The 25,341-nt window shown below is 31.1% G+C and overlaps 1 protein-coding gene across 1 annotated transcript in view; it reads left to right on the top strand.

Annotated features, from left to right (window-relative positions):
• The first annotated feature begins 23,880 nt into the window (after positions 1 to 23,880).
• Positions 23,881 to 25,341, top strand: part of LOC128992113 (neuroligin-4, Y-linked-like) — a 41,738-nt gene continuing 40,277 nt past the window's right edge. Inside the window, exon 1 of the mRNA XM_054415533.1 lies at positions 23,881 to 24,277. Coding sequence (XP_054271508.1) covers positions 23,884 to 24,277 — 394 coding nt within the window. The 5' untranslated portion in view covers positions 23,881 to 23,883. The remainder of the gene's footprint in view (positions 24,278 to 25,341) is intronic.

Below are 25,341 nucleotides of genomic sequence, written 5' to 3'. Positions count from 1 at the left end.
CTTAGAATAGAACAGTTTCAAAGAACCTCTTACATAGTATCTACAGAATATATATTCATGCCACCTGAGTGCTTTTTCTATAATGTATCGTCTTTATAAAATGTTAACGAGCTCAGCTTTCAATTGATAATTCAAATGAGTAGAGATAATCACATTCTTAAATGCCGTAGGAAAAGATATTCATCGTATAGAAGTTTTATACAATTATTAACATTTATATAAAATAATTATCCATAAAACTATATTTTGAAACGTATAACAATAATAAATTTCTATTAATTCTATGGTATAAACTACAAAAACAGAAAGCAAGTATTGAAAATGTAAAGTAGGTCTTTCTTTAAGTCGTTCTTACAGTCACCGGAAAAAGTGGCTTTCCTTGCACTGATTATAGCACAGAAAGCTGCCAATTGCTGCATCTACCTACATTTGGTACACAATATTTACTTTTACCACACACTTTTTACTTTTGCCGCACTTTTTTTCCACGCAAACCAGTACTCCAACCAAACAAACAAAAAACAGCATGCTGTTAGGCACGTAATACGCGTACACTTGAAAATAGGTTGGCAACACTTAAATATACTACGACTACAATCAGCTGGTGCAGCGTTACTCATTTCGCTTATTGTTTGGATTTAACCTAACCTAAAAATGTGTTTACAGAGTTTGAAAGACTAATTATTTGTATGCTTAAAGTAACTGAAGGAAATGTATAATGTGTAACGTGAGTGCAAAGTGCTACTTCGTCCACTAGTCATAAAATAACAATTTTTTTTATAATTTTCATCACAAAATTGTAACTTGTTTATTAGTTTATGTATACTTCCCTGTTTTACCTATTTACTAAAGAGATATAATGAGCTACGCTAGAAAATGAGATGAGAATCTCGAAAGCTTATAATATTTAGTTTTAGCTGTCCACATGTTTGTAAATGATAACTGTACTGTGAACACTCATTTTATTACAGGGTGTGAAAATTATTCCGCAGTACAAAAATGGACTGTCATCCTTATCATGAGTCAATGTATAGATTATGACTAGTTTAAATGACAACAGTTACACGGTAAGTGCGTTTAGAGAGTTTTATAGGCCTACGTCATATACACTTTACAAAAATAGAATCCATCCTTATAACAATACTTTTATGAAAACCAATTGTTTTACAAGAACAATCAAAACCACTTATATGCAAACATTATCTTATCAAATCAGAGTTTGTGAAAAACTTAGCGAATTTTATTAACTTTATGCAATGTTACGTATAAATTGTCCAAAAAAGTTCTCCATAAATTTCAAAATAAATAAGGATTATTCTAAGATTATCCAATTTTTTTTTACTTAACTTTGTTGAATCAAAATTAAACTACACGAAGACAACTAGGCTAAACCTATTTCCTGTTTAATACAAAACGTGACACAGAAAATTCAGGAAATGTATAAAAGGTTTATTCTTCAATTGAAGGAAATTGATTCCAAACCTATAGTGTACCTTGGAATAAGTAGCTTATTTATATTCAATTATTATTAATTTAAAGTAAAAAAAACATTATTATTATCATATTAAGTACACAAGTATGAATGAACAGAACCATGTGTTAGACAATTTTATAAATTACTATTGATTTATCTAAACATAAATCGTTATATCTGGAGGATTCCGGTTCGACCCAGGATCATATTTCAAGTAGACTCCTTCATAATGCATTGGATTCACATTTATCATTGGACGTATGACGTATTTACGAGTTCAATATAAGATTGGCCAAAGTCCAACCTATATATTTGTGTCAGTTTCTTTCCTGCGAGAATTGATGTTTCAACTACAACTACTGTGCCAAGAACTTTCAACAATTAGTGTACACTAATTTTGAACTTAGCTATTTACTTACAAAATTGAATGGAATTGTAATATACGTAATTAAACTAAATAACAGGACCTTGTTCCTGTTTTAAGATAATAAATCACAAAATCAATAAATTTGCCAACAGGTTATCAATTCTTAAATGAATATAACATATAGTGACACTAACCTCTGTATTTTCCTTTTAAAATATATATTTATTATCAAACAAATCATGTAAATGTTTTAACATATTGTTTTCCTCAGGTTAAAACGTAAAGGGATTTATAGTATTTACAGATTGCATTGTAAATCTAAACGGCCATACATTAATATCACCGGAACTATAACCAAAGTATTTTTCCTATTTAAGTATAGCCTAAATAATTCAAGATATTGACGAATGATATTTAGCTTGTTGAACAGCTATTTTTAATTTTCTATTTAAATAAGACCTATCTCCATTAGAGTCATCGTTACATTAGGTTTCTAAATTAAATAAAGCTGCAATACTATACAAGATGTACAAGAGGTACCTTTTTGCCAATTTAACCCTAAGTTGTCCGAATAGTAGCCCGTTGCAACACGCTAAATGTGGCATTTAGCCCTACCTGGTAGTAAGCCTTATACGTGAGATTGTCACTCATAGGAGGTCTTCAATAGGTCTTCAAAACAACACATAAATATATAAACTAATCATGAACATAGACTAACATTTCCAACAGAACAAAAATTAACTATTTGAACATATGTTAATTATGTCCAATTCCTAATACGGGACAGTAGTGAACATATATTAGATACAATACTACAAAAAATCCTGAAAATAATAATACAACTATGGATACTCCAAGAACATAAGTTAAGAACTATTTCAATTCAAACATCTTAGTAACAATAAAAACAACAGTAGACAGATTTCTTTGCTTTTAAAATGTTTAACATTCTTTAAAAGCACAACTTACTTTGCAATTTGTAGTTACAAGGAATACTAGACTAACTTTCATCCCAAAATACTTCCTTCCGTTCTTTAGATTTCTTATTTCATAATAATTTTTTATACTGTAAATTATACTGTAAATTAAATTTTATACATTAAACCATGTGTACTGAATAAGAACATTTGGGTTAGTAAGAATAATACCTTATTCTTTTAAATGACAAAAAAGTCAAAATGACATACTGATAAGCTTATTGAGACCTTTAAATAAAGAAAATTCCTTGATTTGCATTAATTGTATGAGTTTATCACGATATTACTCACTTGTATTTTATGACTGTGTTTTCACAATCCTAAAGTACAAAAGCTATCATATTGGTCATGTGCAAAAATACTGATGCTTAAATTCTACATGTATCATATACCGGTAAAATAACCAGGAAAAAGCTACAAGAATTACAATCTCAAAGCAAGTAAAATATAACAACAAGTGTAGATTTTGTTTTATGATGCGTTGTCTTTGGTAAAAAGGGGCTATTTCTAGCAAAACTGTTTGTATGCACTTATCAGTCATGAGACAGCTGGTATAGTATTTGAAAATAAAGCTAAAGGGACACTAGTGCACATATAATGTCGATTTGAGAACTAATGGAGAGTAATAGAATGTAATCATAAATTTAGGGAAAGGGAAAATAGACCGTTTTTACTTAGCTCTAAGCTAGAGCTTTGGAAACTATTATTTGTTTCAAGATGTTATGAAAAATATGTAATTTATATTATGAGTTTAAACAAAATTTTGTTTTAATGCTATTTAGTATGTTTCTTCTATGCTGAAGTGTTATTTACTACAAAACATATATTAATTCAGTTTTTCGAACTGATTATTATAATTTAGTATTTTCATGTTACAGAAAGTTGTAGATTATACAATTATTATACGATTTCATTACTGTTGAACTGTTTATATAGACAACCACTTAAAATGTTCTGTTGAATAAGCCAGCTTTAGCTCTTAGAGCATAAATCCTAAACATGTTTCCGTGAATAAAACATGTTGATTTTGTACAAATACAGCTCCAGTGCAGGTCGGTGTAATAAGGCAGTTAGCATTCAGAACATGGGTTGGCCTGCCTCGACACATTTTATGTGCTTTTTACTGATAAAATTATGGAAATTAACTTGAACCACTGCATTTTCAATTCAGTTTCTTTATTTTAGTTTTCAAAATAGGTAATAAACTGTCCTTTTAGTTCGTATGCTGAATGTTGTGTTCAACATATAAGTAACCTGTTTATTTTTAGTTCACTTTTTATGTAATTAATGTTGTGTTTATCAGACTTATAACAATGGAAAAGGTTTGAAATACAGCACACAATAGTGCTTTAGAAAAGCTATTTCTATGTCAAAACAAAAGGTAGCTCCAAAAACAACAATAGAAGGATTTCTTTGCTTTAAAAATGTTTAAGATTCTTCAAAAGCCCAACTTACTTTGTAATTTGTAGTTACAAGGAATACTAGAACAACATTCATCCGAAAATACTTCCTTCCGTTCTTTAGATTTCTTATTTCATAGTATATTGTTTGTTTATACTGTATTAAATTAAACAGTGTTTACCGAATACGAACATTTGAGCTCGTGAGAATAATGCCTTACTCTTTTTTTATAATTTAAAATCATAAAGTCCAAATAGCATGCTGATAGGTTATTTGACCTAAATATAGGTCAAACTAGGTCATAGGTTTTAGGTAGAATTAACTAAAGAAAAATACCATGTTTTGTAATAATCGGATGATGTTATCACGATATTACTCATTTGGGTTTTAAGCCTTTGTTATCACTCTCCTAAAGTACAAAAGCTATCGTATTGATCATGTGCAAAAAGTACGGATGCATAAATACTACTCGTATCATATACAGGTAAAATAATCAGGGAAAAGTGGGTTCTCTAAGCAAGTAAAATATTACAAGTTACTACTATTACTATTATGTTTTTTAATCAGCTACCTATGATAAAAAAGTAATTTATTTTCAGAGTGATCAAAAAGAGTGTGGTATCATTGATCAAACATACTCCCTTAGTAGATTTCTCGTCCTTATAAAACAGCTAAAGCCAATGTTATTGCTATTTCTGTCCGGTTCACTGTAGAGGTCGTGCTTTGTGGTCATATTTGTTTCTTGTCATTTCAATCCTTTAGAACCAAGTTTAACCAAATAGAACGATCTAATCATAAACAATAACTCGTCCCCTAGTTATACAGGGTGATCAACTCAAGGAGGCCACCATTGGGATATCGGAAACGGTAAGAATTAGAGAAAACTTTAAATGGGGGACATTCCTTTATTTTTTGTGGCAGTTAAAAATATGATTTTATTTTTTCGAAATTCAGCCGCCATTTTCCAAAATGGCGGCCAACTTTGGAATTTCTTTACGGAACACCCTATATTTTATAATGTTTTCGGATAGAACAAGAAATTTAAAAACTTTTTTATTCTTGACATTTTTTCGATAAACCCACTCGTTTAGGAGTTACAGCCTATGGAAAAATGACTTCCGGTGTACATTTTACATCATGTAGCTCCTAAACAAGTGGGTTTATAGCGAAAATGCGACAAGTAAATAAGTCAACTAAGTCTTAAAATTGCATCCACATTCCATAAATACCATAAAATACACAGTTTTCCACTTTTCAAATTTGCCGCCATTTTGGAAAATGGCCACCATTTTTGAAATAATAGAATTAATAGTTTTAACGAATTTTATGGACTTTTTGGAATGTGGATGCAATATTAAGACTTATTTGACATATTTACTTGTCGCATTTTCGCTATAAACCCACTTGTTTAGGAGCTACATGATGTAAAATGTACACCGAAAGTCATTTTTCCATAGGCTGTAACTCCTAAACGAGTGGGTTTATCGAAAGAATGTCAAGGATAAAAAAGTTTTTAAATTGCCTGTTTTATCCGAAAACATCATAAAATATAGGGTGTTCTATAAGAAATTTCAAAGTTGGCCGCCATTTTGGAAAATGGCGGCTGAATTTCGGGAAAATAAAATCATATTTTTAACTACCACAAAAAATAAAGGAATGTCCCACATTTAAAGTTTTCTCTAATTCTTACCGTTTCTGATATCCCAATGGTGGCCTCCTTGAGTTGATCACCCTGTATAACCAAACATTAGAGCACAAATAATAAAATTAACCCTTTCAATAATCGGCTCAAAATTTCCATGAACTAGACACGACAAACGAACTTTGAGAAGTGTTGGTTAGTTTATATATGGGGTATTGCTGTTATTCATCATGTTTCTATAAGCTGAAGTGATACTTTAACATCAATACACAAATATTATTTTAGTTTCTCGAAAGGATTATTATAAATTAGTTTTTTTTTCATGTTTCAGAAACTTGTAGATCTTACAATTATTATACGTTTACATAACTGTATGTACTGTATGAACTGTCTATAGACAACCACTTAAAATATTCTGTTGAATAACCCAGCTTTAGCTCTGAGAGTATAAATCCTAAACATGTTTCCGTGAATAAAACATGTTGATTTTGTACAAATACAGCTCCAGTGCAGGTCGGTGTAATAAGGCAGTTAGCATTCAGAACATGGGTTGGCCTGCCTCGACACATTTTATGTGCTTTTTACTGATAAAATTATGGAAATTAACTTGAACCACTGCATTTTCAATTCAGTTTCTTTATTTTAATTTTCAAAATAGGTAATAAACTGTCCTTTGAGTTCGTATGCTGAATGTTGTGTTCAACATATCAGTAACCTGTTTCTATTTAGTTCACTTTTTATGTAATTAATGTTGTGTTTATCAGACTTATTACAATGAAAAAGGTTTGAAATACAGCACACTCTAGGACTTTAGAAAAGCTATTTCTTGTGTCAAAACAAAATAGGTATCAATCCACACTGAATTTGAAATTATATATAATATTAATTAAATAATCATTCTAGTGAAAACATGCTTGATCACTGTTAAGAGATTAACAACAATACATACGAGTGACTTGACGTTAATGACGCACAGTAATGACGTCACTAACGACGTTGATGATCAACGTGATTACGTCACTGATCGACGCTCAGATATTCATTATCCATTTTTATCATCATCAAAGTTTCAAGAGTTGACGAAGGGTCGTGTGTTAAGCCTTTTATTATGTTTATGAAAAATAAAAGTGTGTTAATTAGCAATAAAATATAAGTATATAGGTGTGTATATTTTCATCGTACCTAATAAAATAATATGAGTAATCTAAGTTAAATTGTATAACCGTATCAAAAGAGTTGCAGGCATTTGCTATTTGATTTGGATCAACAAACAATAATTGTGGTTTATAAAAACGATTTGATTAGAAAATAATGTGTGGAAAAGATTAAACTAGGGATGTGTTTAAAATACAACCTATTCATATTGCTAATCGTATATAGAGTGAATTTATAGTCCTGTTCTATACATTCTATTTGAATGAAACTTAAAGTTGTAATTTAGTGACGTGTCATATTGAGAGTAAGCTTGTTTTCTTCTGCAATACGGTTGTGTTAAAATTTTCGGAATAAATTGACTTGAATATACAGGCAGTTAATACTATATCTAGTTAATTTGTTCTTGGAACAACATTCTTATATGCGTACGAATGCAGTTATCCCTCTCAGGTCAAATACACATATCTCCATTTTGTTTCTAATTATTTTGCCTTGTAATGAGGCACAACCTTTCCCCACAACCGGCACAGTGATGATTATAAAAAAAAAAACTGAAATTACTGTTATAGAAATATTTTTGAATTTACAGCTTTGAGTAACTCTAAGCACAGACATTAGACCATTTAATTGTTTCATTAGTCTATGCTTTAAATTAACAAGTCAACTCCAGTCTAGAACCAAAACTAAAAATTTTTTTTAGTAAATTAATGTTTAATCACAGCATATTATGATACTACGATTTGCTATACCCGTGCTTTGCAGCGGGAACAGGACTCAACAGAGAACAAAGCTAACTGTCGTTCAAAAATGCATAGTAAAATCTGTGTTATACAGAAATTAGACGGTATTTTTACAGTACATTCATAATGATGATAGCTATTTATTTTTGCGTTACCATATGCATTACGTACGTATAAACTAATTATATGTTGTTTAGTTATTACACTACCAATATATTAATATATGATGCCAAATAACATAACCATATATTATCAGTCGTATATAATGCAGTTAATAGTTAGTTTATTCGAGGAAATCTCAGCATCTGCAAAACCATTATACATTACACAGTCTACTACTTGAATCAAATGTGTTTTAACAATTTGTATTTAACAATTAAAGCTGTTATACATGCAGCAGCAACAAGAGCTGATGTTGTCTAACAACGAATTTTGATTATTCTTGTTTTTGGGGGTTTTTGCAGAGGAAGGTACAAAAATGTTAACAGTTTATTAAATAATTTTTTTCTTACCTAATTTGTCTTAAGTTTATTTGAAATGTCACAAACAACCACGACTAAATACTCTAGATAATTTTGCACTTACAAACATTTCTCAGTGATAAGTAACATACTATAACAATGTTTGATGTGACGGTACATGCATTTAAATTAAACGATACAGATTCGATAAGGATACTAATTAAATAGCTTTTACCCAGCGGCTTCACACCGTTTGACTTCATAAGTATTAATAAAACTATTGATTGGTTAAGTTGAGCTCAAATAAACTAAACAGAATAGAGTAATACAATAGTATATTTCGTAAAATTTATGTAATAATGGATAGTTTTGCACAAGGTTTCTCAACATGACGAACATTTTAGGTACGGTATGTACATTTTAGGGATGAGGGTGTGACTTGTAGTTTTCTCTAAAGTGCATGGGTACTTTGGGATTTATATATGAATTTACCATCCCCTTTTCACGTTACTGAACATAACTGAAATAATGTTTTCTTTGTTTGCATAATTCTTTAATGACTTGTATTCTAAATGATTCTCCGTATAGGTCATCAATAAAAGCAAACTCTTTTCGGAAGTACGGGTTTTAACCGTTTCTGGTAAATAACATAATCTGTGAAGACTAAAACATAACAATGAATATCTGTAAGATACTGTTTCAATGAATAATAATTGATTCGGGAATCGTATTAAGCAACCGTTTTAGTGAGTCTGTATAATTGAGGCAGTTTACCATTAGAAGCGATTGTATGTCTGTTCCGGACGAACTGAGACCCTTTCATCACGTTAACGAACCCTTGTACAATTTTGCGACATTCTAAATACCCAATAGGTCATTGGTAATATGAGGATATCCAAATAAAAAAATTTGAGAATATAAACGAAAGTAAATTCCTTCAGTTTTTTATGAAACGAAATTTATGACGAATAGAAGGATAAAATCACCCGTGGTCAATGTCGAGTAGTGGTCAGTGACCATTGTTTGAAGCTAAACCACTTATTTTCAAGAAGTATGAAAAGTAATTAATACAAATATTTGGTAGCCTGTAAATGAACAGTTAGGTTTGAAATCGTGGCTGATAGCCAAATAAGTAAGATTACTATTAGTGTTTCCGATTTAACATTTGTATGATCATGTTATCTGTTGATAATCAAGTTTTATTTACAATTAAAAATTTAAAAATTGATTATATATTCATACGAAATTGGGTCGTAACTTCTAAGCGGATGGACTAAGATTTAACAGTCATATTCCGACTATAGGACTATAGGAATGTATGAATCTAAAGGGATCCACATTAAACTTCTACGGTGAAAGGGTATATTTTATTTACGTATGGAAATAATATAATTAATTTGAAAATTCATGCCGTGGCTACAAACGAATAAGTTCTCAAAAGAAATTATTGAAATTTTAGATCCACTAAATATTGCAGACATACAAATGCATTTTATTGTTAGTTTTAATTCAACTTTACTATTCTTGTGGTACCAATCCACACACACTTGTACAATTACTCTTCTTGATATAACTGACGACGAAAATATTTGATTTAATATTGGTAGCTTATAATTTAATCTCGAAAATATTACAAAACAATACAAATGCTAGGGAATTGGGTCACAGTTTGATAAATAAGTTTGATAACTAATACATTTTTCGACGGACATTTCATTAAAATGAGACACTTACACACACAAGCCAAAACATCGACTACATCATTACACTACAACATAACAAACGATTGCATGCTGTGAGAAAGCAAAAAGATTCAAACACAACATCAAGTTACCAATCCTAATGGAAACGTTACATTATTTCTTTCAGTGCTTAAAATTGTCGAGATAGAAGTAAATTTAACGTAGCTAGAAAAACGGAAACATTAATGTTTTGTTTGTAAGGACAAGTCTTTGTATCGGTAAAGGTAAAAACTAATTTCTAAACCTACAGTTAACGTATTTTCAAAAAGTCATCTACACTGAAACTAGCTTAGTAATTATAATATTGATATTGGGTTTGATATTTTATGTATATATAATATACCAACAGATTACCCGTCCTTTGTACGGGGTTGGCGTATAAAATCCTTATTGCTGTTATACTCGTGCTTTGTGTTTGCAATGGTGGAGGACACGGTTTGAGAAAATGTAGTTATTTAAATTTACGGTATGCTATAGTGTAACATTATATATATATATATATATATATATATATATATATATATATATATATATATCGCGCTAACGGACATATATATAATAACTCCGTTAGCGCGATAACTCGAGCAAAAATGATCCGATTTGGATGAAATTTGGTACAAACGTGTAAACCTACGTTTATTCGAACGAGTTCGCGAACCAGCATGATCGGACCATTGGAACGGGGGTTTATGGGGGCTTTTATTAAAAAACATAAAATTTTGCAATTTCTTTCCAAACCATTTTGTAGAGCTTAAAAAAACAAATAGTTTAGTATATTGGAGCGTTATAATGCGCCTAATGGTTACGGAGAAAATTAAAAAAAAATTAAATTTTGAATTCCCATGTTATTCTTATGGATAATAAGTAAACTGTTGCAGTATGCTTGTTTATTAACATATTTTGCTCAAATTTGGAAAAATCTTTTATTTTTACCAACTATTAACATTTTACATAAAAAAACACGTATTTTACCCCCCCCCTGTTGCAGCAAACCTAAGTATGTGTTAAACTGATTCTATATAAATATGGAATAAATGTGATATTTTTAAGAAGACATTTTAGTGTAAATCCAATCAGGCAAATGGAAATTCGCTTAGTCTGCAGGTTTGCTGCGGCGGGGGTATTAATTACAAAAACCTTACTCTATATATTCCGAATATTGGTTAAAGGCCCTAGTAGTTGATGGTGTTTAGGCTTTCCCTTAATCCACTCCCTTTAACCATAGTTGTGGACGCTTTGGTGTCTAACCTATTGTGGGAACAATATAACTCCAGTCTGTGGTTTTATTGGTATACAAGCCTTTGGATAGCGGTATTAGCTATAAGGATATTTTTGAATGAACGTTTACATATTTGATAAGCTATATCAAAAATGAAACTATAGACGTTTCGTGAACTATATAAGTTTTGCTATCGTTAAATTATGTAAGTTAAATACTATATAAGTTTTGCAGTGATCTTTTATTATTTATTTCCATTTTACGTTACATACACATGTTTTCTAAGCCCTCAAAAAATAACAAGAAACAAACACATAACATATAAAGATGTTTGTGTGAGATAAACACATTAACATATTAATATTTTCAAATGGTCGTTTTAATAATGCACTGTAAGATTTTATAAGAACAATTTGAATAAAGTAATGATTGATAAAATTACACTGTATTTATACATTATTATTAAGGTGTAGTGTAACAATTTTATAGCTGTATTTAAATGAATGTGGTGTATATACGTAGCGTATTTAATACATCAAGGAAAAGGACCTACTTCATAAGCACAAATAACTTTCTTTTGGTAACAAAAAATACCCTAAAGAACAGATTCTTCTCAAATGTATAAAAAAAAAAAAAAAAATGTAAATAATCTTTATAAAACATATTTGTGTTTATTAACGAATAAAACCTGATACAACCTGATATTGGGTCCTTGTTTTGCTTTTAAATATCCGTATGCCTTCTGTGAACGTGAGCGGGTGAATTAAATTTAAAGAGTACATTAAAGAGTAATTTTAGAGAGAGGTATTTATAGCCTCACAACATCATACAGGGGTTCGTTAAAATGATGAAAGGGACTCAATTTGTTCAGGATGAAGCGAACAGCTTCCTCTCATGGTAAACTATCTCAATTATACAGTCTTAATATATAATTAACAATCCATATTGTGAAATTCATACTTTCTTGTGAAACATAAATCCATATGCGTTCGTTATTTAAATACTATTATACAGATTTTCCAATTCTTCCAGTAGTTATTATTACCATTTTCGTAAGCTTGATTTATTTACTTGATTTTTATACGTTTCGATATAGACTCAGTGAAATAAAACTTTGCTCAATAAAGCTTATAAAATATTACGCATGGTTTATGTCAGGCTGGGGTAATCTTCATCTAGCAATTTGTAATCAAATAAGGTGTGTTTAGGAAGTGTTGGCTTTCTTGCTGTTGAATTAAACTTTTACCAGCTTAGCGGACCAAATGCACATACAGTATCAATTTTATTATTACTGACACTATGTTTTTTAGCTTAGATAAAGTAATGGGCTCAAAGGTTTCAAATAAAATAAAATAAACAAAGCTAATGCAACTTGGAATTTGGAAATAGATGGGTAACTATGACAGTGTGTCATACATATTATTTCGCGAACCTGTTAATACTTTGTTAACATTTGCCATAACATAGTCTGATAAATATTTATAACATGAATTGTTGTTTTTCTTTTTCTGGTAAAAACTGAATATGTTTCGAAGTTATATTACGGTGATAACTAGATGAAATGTGTGTTTACATCAAAATTAATCCCACAATAAAATTAATTCTAATAACTAATGTAAAAAACTAAAAAATAAAATTTTTTCTGTAAAACAATTTAATTTATGATAAAAAATTCTTCATCGTGATTAGAAGCCTGTAATACTTCTTTGTTTTTAACTCCACTATAAAATATTATTCACAATTAAGAATTATAACTAGGCATGAGTCACCTTAAACGGTTTTTGGCAAGAGAAATAAATTTGCTCTCGGCCATGCTGATATTATACGTCTCAGATATGAATGTTTCCTTTCAATTTCACTCCTCATTATTTTTCCCCTCGACTGCCGTGGGCAGACACAACGTCAAAGTTAACAAATCTCAGTTAACCGACTAATCTCAGTTATATAATCTCAAATTATCTTAGATTTAGGAAACCAAATATTGACAAGTAAAATTCAATACACGTACCAAGACTGGACTACAAAATGTTCTTAATCTGATACAAATAAATGTTATGGTTCTTAACTGGACCCAGCTCTCCTTCATCAAGGTGCTTTTAATAAATGATCCTTGTTGATGAAACAGCTGGTTTCAGTTTGTTACAATGCTGCACTTAATTCTATACTCATACTTCACTCTTATTAGAATCAGAATTAGAATCAGAAATATTTATTTGTCATTGGACATTACAAAAATGCATTGACAATTGTCATGTATATAGCATGGCTACAGTCAGGCTAGACATTACAACTAACATGTCCAATATGTTAATTTTTTAGGTGTCAGCTCTGTGGATTACCAACAGTATGGAATGTGATTTAACAATAAACACATTTTGTAAATAAATATAAAAATTTAACAAAGAATTAAGTATGGTACTGTATTATGGTATTTGGTTAAAAATACGCAGCTAGGTGGCGTATCCATTTAGTTAGTAATTTAAAATATATATTACAGAAACGTGTATGCTCAAGTTTATCAAACTTTCATTTTGTATACCAATACATATTTCTTTTAAAATAAAAGCTAAAACGGAAGCCATTGCCAAATTTTAAAACAAAAATATTACCATGGCCTCCCTGCAAGTCTTTGAGCCAACGTTATGAAATAGACACGTGCCTTACAAATAGTGACGTTTTGTAATAAATAAGGTAATGCTAACAATTATGTAATATATTTATACTGAAAATACCACAGTTTTCTATGCATTTGTCTTTGATATTTTGAAATTATAAAAACAACCAACTTTTTAGGCTATATAAAAATATTTGACAAATTAATAATTATTTATTGTTGATGTAAAGTTTCCTAGTTGAGCATATGTACATATGTTCTGACTAGATTGAAGTACTATATATGTAGTATATCAATTTTGTATCTCAATTACGAAGAAATTCACCCTAGACCACGAAAATACGACTTGTAGTCAAAGTCTTAAATCAGACATAGTTCTATCTTGGGATGTACAAGGGGAATCTAGGCTATATGAATACATTTCTTTACAAAAATAATAGGTGTCAAACGGATGATGGATCTAATAACATTTATGCATAACATTATCTGTCGAGTTTTGATCTTGCTTGGTTATATCGTATTGTGTATCACTAGTTAGTTGATCTGTTTTGCGTCAATTGTATTGAGATTATTTATAAAACTTTATCAAACTAAACTACAAGCTAAAAACAAGATTTTAAAACTTTTAACAATAATTTATTCCTTAAGAAAATACCATATTAACTAACTATGCTGGTTTATGTGACTAAAAGAACTAAAAAATCACATTAAATATATTATTTTAAATGAAAGATATAATTAAGGTTTTTCTTATTTGTTTATTAAATTTATTTATTTTTACTGCATCGGCTAAACGTGTTTTTTATAGCCTCACAAACTCATAGAGAGGTTCGTTAAAGTGATGAAAGGTTCTCAATTTGTCCAGAACCAAGCAAACGATTTCCACTGATGGCAAACTGTCTAAATTATACCGTCTTAATATAATAGACTATTTGACAATGCATCAAATACACAAATAAACTATGCATACAATCAATTAATTAACAAATACATTTAGTATTAGAAAATATATAGGCCTACTTTACACATTTCCTTGTACATTTTATATAATGTGGATTACTTGTTTACATAAAACTTACTAAAATGAAAAAGGGTTTTACAAAATTTTAAAGATAGATAACACTTAATTGAACTTTTTTGTCTTCGGTTGAAGATTGGCCGATTTTTTTATGTTTAATGATTTTTTCTCAATATATCGATATTTTTGTTTTCCGATCCATTACAAATTGACAACAACTAACTGATCTTGTTTAGGCTAAAATAGTCTACTATGGATTAAGAAATGAAACGGTTCTAAGCTAACCTAACATAACCAACCAAACTTGCTGTACCATTTAAAAATTCCGTTTGGGTTTGAATATAAAAGGCAAGTTATAAACATGGAATTTTTTAATGTTACAGCAAGTTTGGTTAGTTATGTTAGGTTATTTTTTTTAGAAAAGTTTCATTTCATTATTATTTGTTGATACTGAACAATATTTATCGTATTTGTCAGCTGATATGTTTCAATTTGTTAATATCGATATATCGAGAAAAAATCATCGATAATAATGAATGTTCCCTTTAACAGGAAAGTACCGTAATTTTTATTTTTTAAACATTTTTTCGTTCTATTTCAAAATTCTTAATTATGGTAAACACAACTTTACAATGACGTATCACATGTAATGATTCTCAAAATAATAATTTGTTACCTAAATTTTATTTGTTTGTAATGTTGGTACACCTTTAAATTAAAAAAAAACATCAAATGACACGTCAAATAGCACATTGTGTTTTGCGTCTTGTTAAGATTAACATCATTCCAATTTACTGTTATTTCTGTTATTACTGTGTTTTTATAAACTGTTATTTTTAATTTACCTACTATTACCCACTTTCATATCAGGGTGCTTAACCCTGTATACCTAAAGGTGCTCAAAAGGATAAACGTTCTTTTCACTGTTTCAACACCGTTACAAATGAGTTATGAATGTTTATACAGACAGACGGACGCTAAACCATTCGAGATACGAAATTTGGGTAAAATACAATACAAAATAATAGGCCATATTTTGTATTGTATTTTACCCGAATAATCTGGTTACACCAGTTCTAGTGGAAAGCTTGACAACCTGCATGCATATACTTTCTTCTTAACTAAATAATAAATTAGCTCTAAAAAAAAATGTTGAGAGATTTTAAGCCAAATTTCGTATCTACGCCAAGATTGAAAGATAGTTTTGATCATTTTCAAATCTAGTTTGTATAGTTTTTTTTCTATTTTATGGGAAAAATAAACAATAATGCTTTTATTTAAAGATAAGAGTTTTTAAAGATTTAAATATAGGAAAAAATTTTAATAAATCAATACAAGCTCTTCATCGATAAGTCCTTTGTTTAGTAGTTAAATATGTTTTCTTTTATTGACAACGTTTGTATGTTTAGTATGTTTACGGAAAAATGTTGTACGGCCTAAGGAAAAAACCTTAACTGTGATTTTAAAATGTATTGAACCATAAACATAACTTTGTCGGGGAATTATCAAACATTAAGAGGATTAAACTAATACAATTTCATCATTGGGCGAAGTCTTCTCTATATATTGATAGGAATATACAATTAGACGAGTTTCCCGTTTGTATATCAGTTATGTCAGCATTAAAAATCTTTAATTTCGTTTTATGGGTTTTAAACTTAGGACTGAAAACTTATGATTAATGCGAAGACATCCCATATATATGGATCAGCTGTCGCAAATTTTTTACTAAAAAAGAATGTGTGAAGTTGTGTGAGCCAGTCACAGATTGCGCTAGTGTCTACAACTCTATTTTGTACCTTATTTTTTGTTACTGACATAGTTGCTGGGTAACAACAGTTGCTATAGATCATAATAAGTCATTCCATCAGTTTGATTTGGTAAAAACCTTCTTGTAATCGGCAGAAATCAGTGATTTAGATCAGCGCAATCTGTAGGTGGCTCACATGAACTAAGAAAATTTTTATTAAAAACCTGGCAACAACTTTAACATGGGGATGGGAAGTCTAAGTTAATACCTTCTAATGTCAACAACACAACTGTTAACATGATTATTATAACATTTAATCAATGGCCTTATATACATATGTCAATTCAACTAGAGATAGGTCTAAAATCATTTATATGACTGAGGGGTGAAACATATACAATCAGTCATGTAGTTATCGATTGGTCCTTACTTAGTTCGACTCTACGCCTATCAGAAATAGATTGGAACAGAAAAAATGTATGTTTAAATTTTTAACAAAATAGTTGATATTGCATTTATCTCATATTTATTAACCAAAGGCATTCACCTTTATCCTAAGTTTCTTACTTATAACATAGGTTTTTACACGTTTAACTCCAAACTTGCCCTGTCACAATATTTTACAGGTTCGTAAACTCATTGGCATAAAGGTAAATGCCAATACTAACTACATTTACAAATATATCTTTGAGAATAAGGTTGTCTAATGAAAAAGGCTTGGATATTTGGTGAGTCGGTGGCTCAGTTAGTAGCGTCACGGACTTTGGACCCAAGGCAGCGATGTCGTGGGTTCGGATCCTGGTCACTGCTACTAAAATTTATCAGTACAGTTCACCTTCGTACTGTGCCGGCTCACCACTTGCTTCGCTTGATACGTTCCATGCACAGATCTGTAGTCTATGTGGACGGGCAAATGTAAGATTAAAAAAAAATAGTTTGACGTCTTTCGTTATATTTGTTTTAAAATTATGATTGGACAGGACATTATAGGTCTACATCTGATAAATAGTTTTTATTAGATGGAAGTTATGTTACTAAAAACCATTCTAACAAAGCACAGTGTTATAATGTTTACCCAATCCATAACTTGAAATGAAAACAGGAACTTCATATTTTTTATCATATACTAATATTTGAAATTAAGGCAAAAGTAGCAATCAGACAGCTTCATGTTTTACTGATGCTAACTCCGTTTCAATTTGGCTCGGTCCCACAACTAGCCAGACTATTTATTGGGTCATATCGAATGGTTTGTGGTTTCAACAGAGTAAACAGGGCTGTTTCGTTTTATATTGAATTTCCTCATTTATAAATTATAACTATCAATTACATTTTGTTCTAAATTATCATTTTAACGATCCACCAAATTTAACCTATTTCATGAGGACACAAGAACAATGTGTACGAAACAAAATTTTACCAGCAGTGATAATATATATATAATGTTTGTTTATATATATATATAGTGCATGTTTTATCGATGTTAGTCAAGTGAATATGAATGGATTAATGTTTTCGACTCACGGATCGTAATTTATTACACAATGTAATCGAGGGAGACTTAGGAATGATTACGACAAGAAATAAATCTTTTCATATTCCAATCTACAAACTCTGAGCATTATGCATTTGCACCATATAGTTGTGTGTCTTGAAATCTTGCTGTACAATTAATTACATTTTACGGAGAGAAAAAAAACCTGCGCAGTAAAAATTCCAATGTTTTTTATAAGCAGAAAAATGAAACGTTTGTAGTTTGCAATGTGGTAAGTTTTACTTCATCCTATACTATTAAAATTTGGTCCACAAAGATGTCTTACCTTTCCCATGTCAGCCAAAATAATCAAGTGCTCAAGATTTGTCAAAATCGAAGCTAAAAGGACGTTAAATCTAATGTTATTAAAATGGTAAGAAATGTGTATTGTTCATGAAAATATTTTAGTTCCAATTTATAGCTCTATGTGATTAAAAACGAATGATTACAATTATTAAAGTTGTTGATGTCATTATAATAGTCCCTCACAATAACTGGATCCGAACCGTCATTAGTTACAACTTGTCAAGTTTGATACTGTCAAGAACATGCAAATCAATTTCCTAGATGTGGCTCTTAGGATGCAGAATAATAATAAGGTTCAAGAGGTTAAAGACGATTAATAATGTAAAACAACGCGTACCAAACAGTTAAGTGTGATGACTGTTTGGTAATTTTTATTTATCGGCCGTTGTTATGCCATACTTTTGTAAAGTTAAAACTGTTAACCACTTTCCACACACTTCAAGCTAACATATACGAAATTGGGCTGGTTAAAGCGAGGTTTATAAGTTTCTGGTCAAAATACCGACGATGACAAATTGATTTAGCTATGTCATAAAGCCAAGGCCTTAAGACCCAATCATTAGCTGGGTGTATGAAACCGTTTGGTTTGTGCCTAGTGTCCTGAAATGTGAATGAATACTTAAATACTTTAAATTGAAATGGCGACCATACGAAGATAGGTATTTTTTTTAACCAATTATAATTCGAGTCAAAACGTTCATCTGCAAATATGAATAAACTTACAAAATGTTAAAGATGTGTCAAAAAGTTTTTCGAATTTTAAAATTTCCCCGGGCATTTGTTAAATATTAAAATACATATGTATTACATTCTTCTTCGATCACAAGTTTCAATTCTCAAAACGAACTAAACTGAATTCAAACTTGGTTTAAATAACTCGAATTTAACCGCGATTGGAAAAGTTTGTAGATTGATGCGCAAAAGTTTGATTGATTTTGTGGCCTCAAACGACCACGAGTTAAGTTTTTATCGAACCGATTTACCTTTTATCTTTCATGAATGTGGTTTCACATGCGGTACTAAAAGCTCGATATTAAATTTAAATATTTAAAATAACTTGTATGCAACTTATTTTGAACAAAAGATCCGTGTATGAAACGCAATGGTGACAGCCAAAGTGGTATATCTGGATGAATGCATACGAAAATGATAGGAGTCAACTTTAGGCTTTATCATTGTATATATATCATTACATCTTTAAAATTTCTATCTGGAGCAAGGGAATTCCGACGCTTGTTTTAGTGTTTTCGCAGGAGCGAAGATGACTCTTTAAGCTTCCACTGTAAAAAATGCGTTTAATCATTAATGACTGAAATAATTTTTTATACAACAAATAATATTTGGATGATTTCACTACTTATTTAAATGATAGTAAACAAAACCAATAATTGTACAATGAATGACAAATACATTTTGTAAATGTTTTTACCACCCTATTCCTAACCAAAGGCTAAATTAATGTGTCCAGTAAGTGTAAATTAAAATTAGTTTAAGAGTACGTGTTTGAAATGTGTTTTTAAATTAGTTGAGCCTAACATACATTATTCGTGATCAAATGGGCAAATGCATTCATTGCTACTTACAATACGTTGCGTTCGAAACCAATTACTCTTGGGGAAATTGATTGTATTATTATGCATTGTTACACACAAAACATGGGCTACATTGTAACCATATGACATTGTGATGAAATATACGGTTATATAGAGCTTCTATACATGCTTAAATTTGCCATTACCTACGGGAATAGATTCATTGTGTCATTGTTCTTTTTATACGCTAGACATATTAAGTATTTGACGTTGGGAAATTTTTACCAATTCGTAGTAAACTTATATAGAGTGAAATAAGAATGTTTCTTACTGCATGACCCCTTAAAATAATACGTTGTAGAGGATCAACAACTTAAATTTGACACAATGGTAACTGAGAAATGATAATAGTTTTGGATGTAATTCATCGAAAAAAACTAATTTCTTTTTGAAACTATGTAAAATAAAAACCATGTAACTTTTATGTGGTAAAGTAAAAAAAATATTTACAGATATTGAATTTTCTACCATGGATAAACAAACACTTATTTTACTAAACAAATATCTGTGTTTTAGACATCAATAGATATGATCATTTCGAGGTCTTTAAATTTCATACGTCATCATAAATTCAATAAAATCACTACCACATGTACCACCTTAAAAAAACATATCTAACGCCCAGTGTTTAACACTCTGTTGAGTTTTTGCTGATACCAATGCTATTATAGAATTAAAGTCCAACGTAAGCGCATTGTAGTAAGCGCACAATAGCAACGACGTTTGTTTATATTATCGATGTAATAAGTTCAATTTATTTCATTGCAATATTTTTTAGGAATAAATATCAGAACCTGGAAGGGATAGCTGTTTTGGTTTAACATGGTCGCTGTATTTCGGTTTTACAATTGTGATTTTGATCGTAAACCCTGTTAAAATATATTATTCTTAACAACTTAAGTCTTTTGGGTTGGAAAGTGTCGTAACAGATCGAAAAACAACGACTCTTACTTATACTTTCTTCAAATAAAAAAAATATTTTTCCACAGGAATCTTGATAGTTTTAGTACACTTATAATATATTTACTTTTTTGAAAACCAAAGTAATTATGTATTTATTTTTGGCACAAGGTTGGTAGCCTTGTTAGGGAATAAAGGTAATCAGTATTTGGCCGCAGTCCCGTCAATGGTGCCAACTGCTACAGTGGACTCTCCCGCCGAATCTCGGCCACTCACCCGGCAAATCATCTCTCCAAGATTTCCTCTTAAAAAGACAAACCATTACATTAATACTTACTTGAAATCTTTTATTATTTACGTTTTACTTGAGATGCTAAAACTCTTTCCTTTTACCAACTGCTTTTCCAACTTTCTTTCATCTCATTGTACGTTATTGTTTGATTATATAGGGCTCAATTTCATGATCACTGTGCGCAGTTAAATATTTTTGTACTCGGCCTAAACAATGACCTTAACTTATTATGCTAACTTTCAGATATTTTAAGTCAGATGTTTTCTTTTTAATAACATATACAATACACCTTATGTGTTACTTAACACTTAGATTGAGTTTTCTCGAGTTGTACCATTATTGTTACAAATTTTTTTTTGTATTTAACAAAAACTAACCCCTGTTGAGTACACCCATGGATAACTGGAAATTTTGAAGGTTATAAAGCTTGCTTGTTTATCAGTTGGTCGCCGGTTTCATCTGAGAAAAGTAAAATGCTTTTTGATGGTTTGAAACTGTACCCAAACTCTACTTCCTCCCCTCATCATTGGACTTTTGATAAATGATTTTAGTTTTAAAATATCAGCTGTTAGCCAGTAACACAGTTGTGTAATGCATTTCACTTCATTATACATACTATTAATACTGTTAATACTGGTCAATGACATGGCGACCATACATAGTGGGTATTTTAAGCCAAGTATGAATGGAAATGAGTCTAGGATGAGTGGCGCGATCTTGTAGTCTTGTTAGTGACTAAGGCCGACATTCCTTAGACACAGCTGTTAATTAATAACTCATACAGCTAATGGCAACTAAGGGACCTACAGTTTATAGTGGAATCCGAATCAAATTTTTTCCTTGGTATATACGAATTGGTATAATTATCAGGATAGTACTGCAGGTAGTCGTAGTACTCACTCGTGCGGACGTTAATCCACACCAGGGAGTATCACATCCACAGTGCATGCCTATAAACATCCACAATAAATACAACCAACCTTCTCATATTTGCTCATGTTTGCGTAAAAATAAAAAAAAAATACGTCTCTATCTCCTCAACGTTTAATCTAAACAGTTTACTCATTCACAACTAAGGGCCGTAGGATATGATGAACTAACTTTAATGAATCAATGTGAATGTTTTACTTAACTTCGGCATCAAAACAGTTAAATGTAAATATAAATTATTTGGTAGCACAGTTTTAATTAACAGTTTACTAAAACACAATTAACCGTTTTCATTAGTCATATTTAATTTAGGATGTATTAACTTTTCCTAGTAATAGTTTTCCTTGTAGATTTTAACGACACAAATGACGGCGTACAAACGAACTTTAAGTCTCGTTATAATTTACTCGTTATTTCCATTACGTAAAACTATTAGTTTACCGTCGTCAAATATTAGAACACAAAAATGAAACGGAACGATTCACTTAACCAATTAGGCATTAGCCTATGCATAAAAGCCTAACACAAAAGTAGAACATTATAAGTGGTGGACATGTTTGTAAAGCATGATTTCTATGGTATTTTAACAGTTCTACAGTAATATATCAACAAAAACTCGGCAAACCCACGGCTGATAGATTGTCGAGTCAGATAATTGAATATTGTAAAATTACGCTTTTCTTTATAACCCTCTCTTTAATGCAAATAAATCCAATGGTAGTTACTCAGTAAAAAAAGGTATACTCCAGTTCAAAAAAATATTTTCAAATGCTAATTGCTAAGGAATATGGGCTTTATTCATTGGTCTAACTCTTTTCATATTCACGTGTTTTTGTAAGCGAAAGGTCCAAATCATGGCCGTTCACCATCAAACGGACTTTAGATTGAATTAAATTCCAGTGTAAAATTGTATAGGACTAGAATCAACCCCTCTTTGACAATCCGAAACTATTAGACACGAATGATTTACATTTGTATGCAGAGAACTACTCAGATACCCTGACAGTTAGTTTTATACGTCGTAAATAGCTAGTTTTGCCGAAATAGGTATTTTCAGAGAACTGTTTACATAGTAAAAAATAGTTAACGAACATGACACATGCCATTCGAGGGCCATAAAGTCACTACCACAAACATAACATACACACTAACACAGACACACTCACTCGTACGTATCCACTCGTTCCACTTTTAAATGTGTCTATTTCTGTCTTCAGTCGCCTCAAGACCGCGGTGTCGCGAACAGAATGCTCGTCTGCGTATCCGAGCGAGTGTGCAGATAGGTGTTGTGTTGTGTTCGGTTTAGTGCTTACTAGTGTCAGTGTGCCACCAATATGTGACAAATGTTGGATAAGTAATTTGAGTGTGATCACCAATGGCGATGGTGGAACGGGATTGGTTTCTAGTAGCTTAGATTGTGAGTGTCTCACCATAAGTATTACAGTTATTGTTTTGACATGTAACTACAAAGAGGTCTAAGAATAGTGTATAGAGTCAAACTGTATGGATATTATAGGGCATAAGTGAACTAGCTGTTTAGGTTTTTGTATTATTTTTTTTATATTTAACCTAGTAACCTTTTATATTTAATGCAGTAAATCTTATACTTCACAACCGGTAACTTATTCAGGTATTCGTGTAATTGTAAAAAAAATAACCTTAAGAGAAACAAAAATATTTTAAACTGTCAGGCCGTCGTGTTGTGTTGAATCTCATAGTTGCTGAGTGCAGGTAAACTCATATTTTCTCGATATACACCAGAAATGTTTATGCTACACATCATCCACCTGAGCTTCATTCCTCTGGTCTTTGGCTACGACTATCACCCGTACCCAAGCCCCCGGATCGTCGAGACACGTCAAGGACTACTCCAAGGGACTATCCGCACCCTCAGGAACCTAGACCCGGTGGAAGTCTACCTTGGCATCCCCTACGCAGCGGCTCCTGTAGGCACAGGGAGGTTCATGCCACCAGCGTCACCTCCGTCCTGGATGGGAACCAGGGTGGCGGATACCTTTGGTCCAGTTTGTCCTCAAACTTTTCCACCTAGGCCGGACACCACCATGCCCACAGGACGGTGGGGTTATATGGACAGAGTACGCTACAACCTGAGCAACCAGAGCGAAGACTGCTTGTATCTCAACATCTACGCGCCTCTCAGAGGTAAGTGTAGCACTAAACATTATTTTTCCACACCTTGAACTGTCCTAGGATTTCATCATAATATCCTAGGGTGAATCTACGACGTACCACTAAGTTCTAGCCTGGGACTGTTTAAAATATTACTTCAGGCTATTCCTACAGGGTCGAAGTATTATCATATGGATAAAATCCTTTGGGGATTGGTGGGATTTAAACCCGGAACTTCGGGATCCTAGCTCTCACACCCACATCCGAGCTCACACCCACTGGATAAAAGAATTCCAAAGACATATTAAAATCAAGAGATTAAAAATTATAAGATTTGAAATCTAATTTTAATCTAGATCTTATATTTATCTACGTATGTACTTCAGTTGAACTATAGAATATAATGTTGTCCTTCCAAACATCATAGCTTGAACAATTTGTTTATATGTTACTTTTGACAATAAGAAACAAAGAAGTTTTAATCGTGGTTGAGCCTTGTGTTTCTGCCACATTTAACACGAAAAGTTTCATTTAATCTTGGAAAATATGTATTTAAAGTATAAAGTAAGACATAAGATACTTGATTTATTTTCAAAATAAAAGATTATGTAAATGGTTACCGAGATTCATCCAACCAATCAATTTGTGATGATTCTATAGGAAAAATGTAAACCTCTTTAAAGTTAAGTATAAAAAATATGTATCAGCCTCCCTTCAGTATTATTTAAAAGAACAACTGTCAGCTAAGGTTTGTGTTTGTGAATGAGGCACGTTTCAACGATTAATACACTAACTCAAAGGGTGAAGGAGGATTGCCATATGTGCATCAATGTTGAAATACAATGTATCAGAGTTAATCCAAACTCATGATTATAAATGTTATAGTTTACTTAATTCGTTCCAATATCTTGTAAATACAAACTTAATTACACAAGAAATGCACATAAATTTCGTCTTCATCGTGTGCTTAGCAAGTAGGAGAGTGTGAAGGGTAAAAATTACACATATTAGCTATATACCTACATCGGCGTGTGACACTTTTCAAAAGGTAATATTTAATAGAACTTAAACCTATAAAACGATTGAAAAGTACCACG

This window comes from Macrosteles quadrilineatus, unplaced genomic scaffold (genome assembly GCF_028750875.1).
Source record: "Macrosteles quadrilineatus isolate MER2022 unplaced genomic scaffold, UCM_ALF_1.0 Scaffold_4__1_contigs__length_99947679, whole genome shotgun sequence".
NCBI lineage: Eukaryota > Metazoa > Arthropoda > Insecta > Hemiptera > Cicadellidae > Macrosteles > Macrosteles quadrilineatus.
This window is presented reverse-complemented; position numbering and strand designations above follow the sequence as displayed.